This window comes from Centruroides vittatus, unplaced genomic scaffold (genome assembly GCF_030686945.1).
Source record: "Centruroides vittatus isolate TY-2023 unplaced genomic scaffold, ASM3068694v2 contig_19, whole genome shotgun sequence".
NCBI classification, from domain to species: domain Eukaryota; kingdom Metazoa; phylum Arthropoda; class Arachnida; order Scorpiones; family Buthidae; genus Centruroides; species Centruroides vittatus.
The window spans coordinates 5,994,847-6,008,306 of NW_027121169.1; the positions used below are offsets into that span (position 1 = coordinate 5,994,847).

Sequence of the window (13,460 nt, forward strand, 5' to 3'; positions counted from 1 at the left end):
ATTAAAAAACTCCAGCAACAAGTTGCCTATCTTTCCCGGCAATGTTTAAAATTTTTGTGGCATCATCTGTTATATTTTATTTTAAAAATTTTTTAAATTTTTAATTATTATAAAATGGCCAAAAGCTTAATTTTTACTTTTCCAGCTGTTATACAGAGGGAAAGTATGTCAATCTGGCAAAAAATGACCTCCCCTGATTTTTACATTTTTGGACTCAGAACACCTTGAAATGTTGAGAAATGCAAAAAAAAAAAAAAAATATATGGGTAACAATAATTTCTGTATGTATGAAAGTGTGTGGGGGGCATAATTTTTTTTCACCCTGTTTGAAGTTTAATAACTCCTGTGCTTTTTGTCAAAAATATATAAAATAAGAGTTTATATTGTTTCTAGGTAATTTAATGTACTATAAAACTTCATTTCAGTATTCTTCAGAAGAGGAAACAGAAGATCTGCAGTCGGCTATGTCAAATCTGCAAGCAAATAAAACTAAAAAGCTTGTCACCATCAGTAAGAATGATATTACATATTTGCCTTTTCGTAAGAATTTCTATGTGGAGGTTCCAGAATTAGCCAAGATGACTCCTGATGGTAATTTTAATTTAAAATGTTTTTATTCTGTATGTCACATATCAGTGTTTTTCAAAATTGATTTTATTTATTGCGTTTTTACAGAGGTTGAAAGTTATCGCGATGAACTAGAAGGTATCAAAGTTCGAGGGAAAGGTTGTCCGAAACCGATCAAAAATTGGGCACAGTGTGGAGTAAGCAAAAAAGTTTTGGAAATATTAAAGAAGTAAGTTAGAAAAATTACAATTTCGAAAAGCAGGATTAAATGTAGAAATTATAATTTTTGGATTTTTTTCATATATTTTATTATATTGAGGTTTGATTGATATTAATTCTATGTTGAATTATTTGTATCATTTCATAAGTTTATTATAGGATGAAACAAAGTGTCTGAAAAGTTACTGAACAGTGAAAAATTTGTAATGACATTAATGTTATATACAGGGTGGGCCAGCGAAAACGAAACGGCAGAGTGTTCGTGTTCGTCCAAGCAAAGCGCTCGGACAGGTCGATTTTACTCTTGAGGGGACATCTTTTGCAATAAAGTTTTTGCGATTCTGAATATTAACTAAACAAACATTTTTTTCGAAATAAATGTTTGTTTAGTTAATACAAAATAAATGAGTTTTTAAAATTTTTTGTTGTCTGTTGTATTCAGAATCGCAAAAACTTTATTGCAAAAGATGTCCCCTCGAGAGTAAAATCGACCTGTCTGAGCGCTTTGCTTGGACGAACACGAACACTCTGCCGTTTCGTTTTCGCTGGCCCACCCTGTATATGGCATACAAGACTAATAAATTGTATACCCCACATTTCCACTTTGCAGAAGATGGCATTACTGCTCACTCATGAATGTTTTGGTTTTTGGTCTACAGTTTTTGAAAGACTTCTTTGCCGATCACGTTATAGCCCATGGAATTTGACCCGCTGAGTCCTGGGACTTCTGGGGAACATTTCTGATATTTGCTGTAGGAGAAACTACATTATTATGCATAAAACTTCTGTGAGAACTGAGGGGGGTTAGAGAAGGGAACTCTCAACCCCACTTACCGGCAACGGGATGGTAGAACCTGTTCACATTGTCAAAGGATGGCTAGGAGGGTATAAATTGAGTGGGAGGAAGGTGAATATGTTGATAGGTGTCCTTCCCTCGAATAAGGCAGGTAGACAGGTTTAAAATACAAAAACACATTTAATAAAAACATAAAAGGGTTAAATACATAGGAACAGTTACGTGTTATACTACTTATAACTAATGAACCTTATTACTAACTAAATACCTCTTAAATGACACTTCAAAGCTTCTAGATTCTTCTATGTGACATTGGTGGTATGATCAGTGATCTAAGGCTAAGCATCTGGAAGGAGGCGAATTTGGTGAGGTAGGTATTGGCGGCTGGAGTTCTTCTATGCAGGTGAAGGTCTGCGCTGTCTATGGCGTTCTGTAATAACCTCCAATGTTTGTTGTTGTCTGCCTGAATGATCGGGTGCAATCCCTTTTTATACACGTTTTGCGTGAGAACTGTCTGATGTAATCTGTCCTAAGTTTGAATTAGGTCTGGGTGTTGCAGATATGAGCTGTCAAGAATCGGACATATTGATGAATTATTGCCACTTTCCATCCGTCATTGTGGCTCAAGTTACCTCATAAATTTCGTTTTTTGACAGTTTTCATCATAACTAAATGTCTGTTTTGATTAAATTTCTCTGATAAATGTAAACATTGTAACACTTGTTGACTCAGAGAGAAATTTGATTGGGGTTTTTATCTTTTTAATCAGGAAATCCCTAGTAAAGATCCGGTTCTTTCCCCTGAGGTTTCCCTTTTGCTTTTATAATTTATAATTAATTGTTAATTAACTCTAATTACCCTTTTTGAATTTTCTAATGACAGCTGTATAATTTGATGAACTAGTATAAGTCTATTTAATCCGAAATAATCTTTTACGGTAGACTATCCCACAGCCTTTACAGGTTTTGAACTCCTTTATTGTTTTTCTACAGATGCATTTTGGGCCAGTGTTTTCTTCCTGGTCCCTCTTCAGTGCTACAAAATAAATATATTCACTTAACAAAACAATGCGAGTAGGTGACATTACCTACTATACTATACCTCACTATACCCAAAGTTCTAATTATATTTCTTTACACTTTTACAGTACTTCTGTGTTCCATTCACATTATCCTCCAAGAAACTGCCGTTGTTTCTTTTTTGTGTCAGCGTATTACATTGATGCTATATGGGTAACAATAAAACGTATAACACTCAGCAATATTTAAAAAAAAAACAGACTAATTTCAACATAATACTTTTTTAAATATTTTAGGTAACTATACATATGTACAAGTTTCCTTTCTTTAAAAGAATCCAACCTTAAGGGAGTTCAAAACCTGTAAAGGCTGTGGGATAGTCTACCGTAAAAAAATTATTTCAAATTAAAGAGACTTATACTAGTTCATCTAATTACCCTGTTTAGATCCTCACACTTCACTTTTAATAAAATTTTACTTAAACCTTTTCCACTGCACAGTTCACTTTGGACACCCTGTATAAGTTTGTCATAAAAATATAAATACAAAATATGAAGTTTAATTCAATTTTTTTATTAACGTTTTTTGCTTAAAATTTTCAGGATTATCATTTGTAATATTAATATTCAGTAATTTAAATGTTAACTCAGAGGATATTGACTAACAAAGAATTGTACCTAGAAAGTCCTCCCAGATATCGGCAAAATTTACAGTAATAAAAACACAGTGGTGCCTCTTCAAATCTAATTCATTCCAAGAGGTTCAAACAATGAATTGTTTGAAGTCCAAAGCAATTCTTTCCAGTAGAAATAATTTCATCCTATACCCTAAACATTTAATTATAATATTTGTGAAATTTAACACATTAATGCTAATGTGAGATTGTATTCTTTGTTTAGAAGTTTATTTTAAGCTTTTACTTTACATTTTCTTTGAATAAAATCAAGTTTTAATGTCTTTGGATAAAAATCATCAGTCATATTATGCTTTATGAGTTTTTGAAAGTATATACAGTAGAGAACCAAAAATCGGGGTTGTTCAGATTAGTGATTTGTTCCGATTACCGATTATGTACGAATAAATATATTAACCTGTCTGATGTTCAAATTTTTCTCCGTTGCCTGTCGCTTCGTGTTGAATTTTCATCGATTTTAAGCCTAACGAAAATTTTTATAATAATAATCGAGGCTATTGTATTGTTAAAAATTATTTCTGCATTTTGCACAAACAAAATTAATATATTGAAGAATATAAAAACATGAAAATTATACTTTAGAAGTAAATTTAGTATCAAAAATGTTGGATTCAGCACGACACAGTCTGACTGAAAATCGTTCCGATTACCGGCGATTCCGATTAACGACTCTCTACTGTAATGCCATAATAGAACATAAAAAATATTTGTGTTATATATGAGGAATATGCTCCTAAACTTTGAACATGTCAAATGTGGTTTAAAAAGTTTCATTTGAGAAATTCTCAACTGAAGGATACAAAACATTTAGGGAGAACCAAAATCTATCAACAAAGAAAAATTACAGGAAGAAATTGTTAAAAATTGGCAAATAATACACAATATATATAACCAAACATACCAAAAATAAAATGAAAAGAGTACTGAAAACATACAAGTCTAATGTGAGAGTGAGATGACAAGCACACAACAGATTGCATTTACACTTCAAGCACATTTTTCACTGCACATGCAGTTCAAACTTTAAAGCATTGTTCAAACTCTGATGCAAATTTTTGTAGAATTTAGTATTTGAACTCTGAAATATTTGAAGTTAGAGTCATACGAAGTATGTGGTATCACTGTACTCAAAATGATTGAAAATAGCATACAAACATGTGTCAATAGACACTGACAATTGTTTGTGCAGTGATTATTTTGATCTGACATGACATTGGTTTCAATTTGCATTACATATCAGTAAAGAAACTATGAAAATTAATTCTTTATATGTTGAAAAACTTTTATTTGATGAAGGGTCATTGACTCCAAGTAAGGAAATTGAATTAAAAGCAGTTTTGAGGAGTCTGTGAAATTCTTTTGACTCCAGGGACTCTGACCTCAAAGTTTACTATTGGTAAAATTGAAGTAAGAAAAATACTTTTTAATTAATTAGTATCTAAAAAAATTTCTTAGAAAGTGGACACTTCAATAAATTTAGATACTAAAATGATATTAACCCACAAGAGCCATTTCATAATAAAATGTTATTCTTATGTATAATGTCAGAAAAAAGGTTTATTTTATAAATTCATTTCTGTTTGTGTGTGTATGTGAGTGTTTAAATGATAAAAAACTGATAGACAATTTTTTTAACAGACATGGTTATGAAAAACCAACACCAATCCAAGCTCAGGCTATTCCAGCAGTCATGTCAGGAAGAGATATCATTGGTATTGCTAAAACAGGATCTGGAAAAACTCTTGCATTTCTCATACCTATGCTGCGTCACATACTTGATCAGCCACAGCTTGATTCTGATGAAGGACCAATTGGTAAATGTACTTTGAATATTTTTTATCTTTAAATTCATCTTATCTATGATTTGATAAAACAGTCATTTTTGGTATTATGCACATGAATTGTTTTAAAAATTAAAATTTTTTTTTCTACATTTAATAGGCTAAGTTTTTAAGAATACTCAATTGATTCATGAACACAATTACATTAAGGCTTTCAATTTTAAGCCACTTGACTCTTAAAGCATTGAGAGCTCCAGTTTAAAAAAGACATTAAAAAATATGTTAGAAAAGGACTAAAAAAGAGCATAACCATAAATTCATCCTTATACTTTAAGAAAACATTATCACTGTTATTACCTAATTAGAAGACATTCTTAGGATTGGTTTAAAGTGCAATGGCTATAAGTTGTTGTGATAGTAGATTCTGCTATATTTGCTGTTCTCCCCTTTGCTAGATGACAAACAAACACACACAGTCACTCTCACTTCCAGTTTAGTGATACAGCTGTAAAGTTAAATGATGATCAATTTCAATGCTTGATGCCAATCATAGAGAGTCAAGATAGCTGCTGGCTACAGTTTGACTATAAACCAGACAATGTTCTTATCAACTCCAGTGACAGTGACCTTAAAATTCCATGCTGCCATTGGACTATAAATCAGTCTTTAGTATGTAAAGTATTACAATATCTCTTGATAATATGAAGTAGTTACTTAAAAAAAGAAAATTTAATTAAAGTCTGAAGAGCACAGTTTCCATTCATTTTATTTAAAATTAATAAAATGAAAATTTTGATAATATATCATATTTTAAATGGAGGTTTGTACTTTTTGATAGTCCAGTAAATATAGGTATCCTTTGCTTTACATGAGATTTGATTAATGCATGAAATTAATTGTAGCAATCCTTTTATATATGCGGCAGAAGTTTTAATTAATGCGGCTTTACCAGCTTTTTACTTAAGATTTACCTAACTTTATTTGATTAACGTGATTTTGATATATGTTGAAGCATTGATTTTGATATATGTGGAAGCATAACCATGTTAATCAAGAGATACCTGTAAAGCAGACTGAATTTATAATTTGTCTTAAAATTTTTTAAATTTTGAATTAGAAAAATATTTTTATAGTTTTTAATTCAGTTTGATTAAAACACAATAGTCAAGTGGATACATTTTATATATAATTTTTTACACAGATTTATGCATCAGGATGCTACAGATTTAGCTTATTATATAAATTTTAACAAATTTCTAATACCATATTTACTTAATAATTCATAATTCATAATTTACTTAATAATTCATGCACATTTTTTCCAAAATGTCAGAGTGCACAGATATTCAAAAATATTTGATGATGCAATCAACAAAATCTATGCTTCCAGTTACTAAGCATTTCACTTACTTTGCTAGTGATAAATTTCACTTATCAACTGAATGACTTTGTGTAATATACTGACCATCTGTAGTTAGGAACAATATTATTAAACATTTTTGTACAGTTAGACTCGTAAAAGTGAGCATAAATAAAGTAAGTTAAACATACAACTAACAAGAGGATGGCATGACATTGACGTCACCAATTTTGATCAAACTCTGTGAGATTAGTGCATCCGTAATGACTGACATGTGCCAAGCAGTAATGCACAATACTTAAAAATAATTAAGGTTGAAAATTGCAAATCACTTAAAACCTTTAGAATTTCCACCATATACACAGTGGTAAGTGGCTCATTGGTGTTAATCTGATTGTTTTTTCCTGAAACTATAATTTTCATTTTATTCTTGATAGTTTTAAATTTATTCTATTATCAGAGAGAAAAACTGGTTTATTTTTAGAAAACTACAAATCCATAATAAACAGGATAATTAAACAATAAAATCCATCTATTTCAAGTAGGAAGTTGATGTCAAAGGCAATTAAGAAATGCTACCTAACAATATTTATTTAAATACAAAACATTTTCTGTGTAGTCATATACAGCACTTACTTACTCTGGCAACAAAGCCATTGTTTAATCGAAATATGTCTATATTTGTGTCTTTGTTTGCTGATGAATGAAAAGATGACTTTGATATCTCATGTTAACATCAATAACATAAAAATGTATTCTTCAGAAGAATCATTGCACAACATTATTATAAAATTTACATATTGTGAAAGCATTCTTCAAAATCAAGACCTAATTGCAGCTGAGTGTTCTTCATTAATTTCAGAAGTTGCGAAGGTGGTAGAAAAAACATTAGGTGCTCTGATATTTGAAATGTGATACTGTACGCCTGATTCTCCTTCAAATTAGTTGATGATGGAGAAGTGTTTTTAAACATTAATCAAGTTTGTTTTTCCGGTGACATATATAAATTTTCCTATTCTAAAAATTTGCATTTATTCAATAAACACTGTAGAAATATGTTTCACATGCTTGACAGTTGCATGGCAATTATGCATGACAAATGCATGACAATTATTATCCATAAAATTGTGCTCCTGGAAGCAAACAGTTTGAATAATGTTAATAAAAATGTCTTTTTTATTAACAAAATTGGCCATGGATAATGATAATTTTGTTTATGTCCTATCATCCTCCCAAATAAATTATAAATAAATGTTAGTATGAATCCCATATGTACAGGAATATTATAAAATAATTTTTAAACAAATACAATAAATTAAAAAATACCAAGAGTAAAGTGAAAATTATAGGTTTTGGAGAAAAAACCAGATTGTTACCAAGGAGATTTGAAACATCAACCTCTTGATTATGAAACCAGCATTCCCCACTGAGCTGCCAGTCACTATAAATGGTGGAAATTCTAATAAATGTTTTAAATTATTTGCAATTTTTCACCTCAGTTTTCTCATTTAATTTTGAGTGGTGTGCTTTACTGCTCGGAGGCATTGGGGATGCATACAACCTCACCAAGTTTGATCAAAATCGGTAACCCCAACATCATGTCATCCCCTTGTAAGACTAATAGTAGATAACTTTCATATCTATATCTCTTAGTATAAACTATTGTCCTATTAACAGTTCTTTTAATTATGTATTTTATAATGAATTCACTCACTAATTAAAGGAAAATACGACTTCTGTTATTTAATTTGAATCAAAGGTATTTTTACCTTTGATTCAAATTAAACAACAGAAGTCGTATTTTCCTTTAATTAGTGAGTGAATTCATTATAAAATACATAATTAAAAATTGTAGATATACAAATAATTTATTTTTCTTTAGTATTTTAATCTTTTAACACCACATGGTTTATAAACTAAGCATAGTCATATTGAATGCTACAGAACAGCAAGAAGAATAAACGTGCAAATTATTCAAGTAAATATAATGATTTAATTAAGTGCTTTTTAATAAATTAACTAATGTTCTTTAATCTTTAGGTATAATTATGACACCAACACGAGAATTAGCTATGCAGATCACCAAGGAATGCAAAAAGTTATGTAAAGCCCTAGCCTTGAGAGTAGTATGTGTTTACGGAGGTACTGGAATGTCAGAACAGATTGCAGAATTGAAACGAGGGGCCGAAATTATAGTATGTACTCCTGGAAGAATGATAGACATGTTGGCTGCCAATAATGGTGAGTTTAATAATTGACTAAATAAGATTATTTTCTTTAAATTTTCAATGAATGGAAAGTTTAAGATTATAGTTTTATAATTTATAACAATAATTTATAAATGCTCAAATAGCAAGTTTATAAAGAAATTAACCTTTTTGCAATGTAGTTGATTACTTTGTAACAAAAGCATGTAAAATTTTTTGTAATTATAGCTTTTAAACTACCAAAAATACTCACAAATATAGAAGAATTATAGCAAATGCACAGTTAATTTTAAAATAGTTTGACATTAACATGAATGAGAATGATATAATACAAATGAAGAAGCTTTAATAAGATGATATTTTTGAAGATTTGATTTAACATTTCTGAGATTTGAGTAAATTTGAATACAAAAATACAGGGTTCCTATGCATCTGGAAAGTCAGGGATTTTCATTAGTGTTCAAAAAAATGTCATGGAATGTTAGGAAATTTGTTAAAAATTGTCAAAAAGTCAGGAAATTTGCTTCCTTGGCTGCCTTTTTGATTTTTTGCTGACAATATGTTTGACTAAGTATAGTCTGCAAGCAGCAAGAAGTAATATGGTACAATACAACTTATGAAAAGGAGTGCACAATATTTTCAGGACACAAAACTTCTTCCAAGCTTACACAAAATTTTCCCAAAAATTTACAAAGTACACAAAATAATAAATAATAATTTTTGTTGTGTAACAAATCAATTTCTGATTTTTTTTCAGTTTATTAATATTTTATAAAGTTCAGGTAATTTATTAAGGGATAAATCTGTTAAATATAAAATTTGTTAATGAATAATAAAAAATAATTGGTTTTTTTCAAATCCATGTAGATTTATGTTGTGGATTAATAACAAAATTTTAATAAAACATTTTATTTTTGATTTCAGTAAGTTGGCAATTATAAAAAATATATAATTGTTAATTAGAAAAAATAACTAATTAAAACATTGGAGAAGCAAAACATATGTGCATTGGAAGTCAAGTGCTGTTTTATTATGTTAGTGTGCTATTCTGTAATGGTCTTGAGGGTCAGGGAATTTGTACAAAGTTGGTCAGGGGAGGTCAGAGAAAGTCATGGAAATTAAAACAAAAGTTTGAATAGGAACCCTGTAAATAGTTATTTTGAAATGTTATTGTTTCAACAACTTGCATGTAATAAAATAATGGCATTACAGTAAACAAATTTGTTCGATTTAAATCATCTTAGCTATCAAATTCATTAAATGAAAAGAATTTATTTAGCTTAATTATGTGTATTGCCAATATTTTCATAGTTACAAGTACATCTACAAGTAACACATTAATTCAAGCATGATTTCTGTTGGCACACACTAAAATATTCTCTTACTGGTTCAATTAATGTGGATTTTTTGACATATGGATAAAATTTAATTAACCCTTGTCCAGATAAGGTGAGTCAGTCAGACTCTTTTCAACATAGTAACCTTTATATTTCTTTTTTGATTTAAGACGATGCTTTATGTATTTGTCAATTTAGGTTTACAAAATGTTATTCTAGAATAATAATGCATTTTGTGTACACTGACCTAAAATATTGTAAATTAAAATAAATTTATCTTCAAATGGATAATGTGAGTTCGTTAGACTCACTTTATCAGATGTATAATTTTCTTGTTGAGATAGGCAAAAAGCATTGTGACGACTGATTGTTGTTGTTTGAAGGTGCTACTTCTTGCAGTTAGTGAATTACTAAAGTTTCAAGTTATTTGCTACAAAATTACATAAGTATTTGCAGCAAGTAACTTGAAATGTATTTTGTTTCAGGTAACATCTATCTCAACTGTTAAAATGTCTTGGCATCATGTTTTGTCTGAATAAAACTTTAGGAAATTATACATAACCTCAGTGTTGATGAACCGATTGTATTTGACAATGTTGAGGAGGAAAATTATCTGAGTAGTCTGACATGAATCAAAATTATCAGATGTTTCAGATGATATAATTGCTTTTGATTTTGAAAAGGATGATTAAGATTTGGGTACAATGGTAGGCCCACATGGTCTTTCATTCCAACTCTCAGAAAGAAATCTTAGTTATGCAATATTTTAAAATGTGTTGCTTTACACATATCAACTAGTTGTTCTTCAATCTGGAAAAATGTTGCTGATATACTTGACAGTTTTTACTTATTTGTAACTTCTGATATGCTTTTACAAATTGTTCAGTTTATAAACAAGGAAAATATATGAGTATACAATAACCATTATTTGATACACCAATGAAAACTATATGACATAATACAAATCCAACTATTTTTGGACTTGCTTCAAGATATCTGAAACTCAATAACACAAGTTACAAAGTTTTGTGGAGTTATGGTTCTCTTATTTTTAGAGCTACTGTGGGACACTGCATTCAAAAGTCTTTCATGATGCATTAAATTTGATAATATAATACAATATCAGAGTGCTGTAAGAAAGACATGTTACCTCCAATACACTGTTCTAACTTGTAGTGGAGAAAAACCACAAAAGAAAAAACGATGCTTTATCTGCCTATGAACATGTCTCAAATGCAAAAACATTTTGATGATGTATGCAATGATACTGTATGCATTCAACATTCAGTAGACTTATATGCCATATGTGTAAAATAAGTTTAAATAAAATGTGTTGGCATAATGTAATTCAAAGGATTAATAAAAAACTTGTTTTGTACTAATAATGTAGATCAAAATAATAATATAAAAGAAAAATGTATTTCACTCCAAAGAATTAACACTGAATCCATTGGACTCATCCATTTGTCTTATAAAAATAGCTTATCCAGACAAGGGTTAATTGATTGTTTCTGTTCCATATGTGCTGGTTATATCAATATTGTATGTGAAAGGCTATCTGAAAAGGGCAAAATCAAGACTTACACTTGTAAAACATTAAAAGCATATGTGAGCATCCCTGTTCTTCAATAATTAAGAAACAAATTGTATTATACATGGCATTGAAAGAATGGAGATGGTAAAGATTATTTACAAGGAAGATATACGAGTTCAAATTATGACAGCAAATGAAATTACATTTAGGTATAAAATGAAAACCAGGTTTGAAATTTAGTCCATATTTCTGTAAGTTATTGCAGATTATATAGATCAGGGCAGGTTATATAGTTCTTTATCAGTCATCCAAGCCAATTGATTACATTATAAGTATGACTGACCATATAGCCTACAATATGCATTAGTAGAATCAAAATTGAAATATTTCTGTACCATTTAGAAACAGAAAAATAATATGCTGGATTAATTGCAATCTGTCCTAATTGGACTGCAAGTTTGACATTCCAGTTAGGGCAGATAGATTACATTAACTATAATCCACTTTTAAATGAACATGTAAACATTAATGTCAAATATTTTGAACTAACAAGTCTGCAATGTTTGAATGAAATCAGGAATGTATTATTATTTGTATTATTATTATTATTATTATTATTATTTAAGTGCATTTACTGCAATAGTGTCTAATCATATTTAACTATCAAAATGATAAATTAAACTTCTCCATCAGCTGTACTGAAAATGAATATCAATCAATCAAATTGGAGGTTAATCTGTCAAAACTAATAAATTTGATAAAATTTTTTTTTCTTTTTTTGATATTTTTATTTGATAAGTTTTGTTTTTTTGATTTTCGGCTTTCAAAATATACAAGATTAGTTTTATTTTTTATTATTATTAAGAATGATAAATACCATTCCAATTTTCCTTCTGAGCAAAATAAAATATTAATGAAAATATTTCTGTTTTTTGCTTTGATGGATGATGTCTCCAACCGAGTACAGTTGATCGGCGAATGATGATATAAGGTATTTCTTCTTTTGTGGAAAAAAATTATTAACATATTTAAATTTCATGCGTTCATGAATAAATCTTTTCAGGTAGAGTAACGAATTTGAAAAGATGCACTTACGTGGTTTTAGATGAAGCGGATCGAATGTTCGACATGGGCTTTGAGCCTCAGGTTAGTATGCCAATTTTATGTTATTCGAAAATGCTCTGAAAAATAATGCAGGATAATATGAGTGTGTATATAAAATCATTTTAGTTTTATTATGTAAGTCTAATTTTTGGCCTTCTGCATTGATCAACTTTAGTATGAGAAAGAGAAAAAAATATCTAGGTGGTTTGGGAAATGCCATTGATTGTACACAATTCTAAGCTAACAGACTTCCTGTTTCCAGAAACAAACCTGTGTAAAATTATTAGGATTTTTCAAATATTGTGTATATTTGAAATGGCACCTGTATATTGGGTCGATAATATTAATTCATAGCAACAATATAAAATACTTGTATTAATAAAATTATCAGAAGTTACTGAACTTGTGATCACGTGGACTTTGCTAAAATGCTTACATATGTAACATGGCAATTTTTATGCACAATTATGTTGTGCATATTTTCAGTCAAATTTCCCATTATTCAAGTTTGATGATTCTGAAAAATCCTATAATGTGTTTTCTCTGCTCATGCAAAGTTTCAATATTATATACATTATTTAACTTACTCTTTCAGCAGTGAGATAGTTGGGTATGATGCTATCCCAAGTAGTGGAGAATATATCTGGGAAATTTTTAAAGTATTTTTTCATGCAATTTTTTCATTGCCATTTCGGAAAAAGATTTTGTAAACACTTGTCTAGTAAAGAAAAGTCTTTTTTTATTGTTATGTAATTCATTTTTTATGTGATTTTTTTTGCGGTAGTTTTTGGCAAAACCCCAAAATAATTTAATATATGTATTTATCCCTCACCACTGCCACA

General features: G+C 29.4%; 1 protein-coding gene across 2 annotated transcripts in view; it reads left to right on the forward strand.

Moving 5' to 3' along the window:
- Prp5 (pre-mRNA processing factor 5) overlaps positions 1 to 13,460 on the forward strand; it is a 64,643-nt gene that overhangs the window by 38,695 nt on the left and 12,488 nt on the right. For both annotated transcript variants that reach the window (XM_067264602.1, XM_067264601.1), the window contains 5 exons: positions 426 to 591; positions 676 to 796; positions 4,934 to 5,109; positions 8,477 to 8,677; positions 12,578 to 12,660. In XM_067264602.1, coding sequence (XP_067120703.1) covers positions 426 to 591; positions 676 to 796; positions 4,934 to 5,109; positions 8,477 to 8,677; positions 12,578 to 12,660 — 747 coding nt within the window. The remainder of the gene's footprint in view (positions 1 to 425; positions 592 to 675; positions 797 to 4,933; positions 5,110 to 8,476; positions 8,678 to 12,577; positions 12,661 to 13,460) is intronic.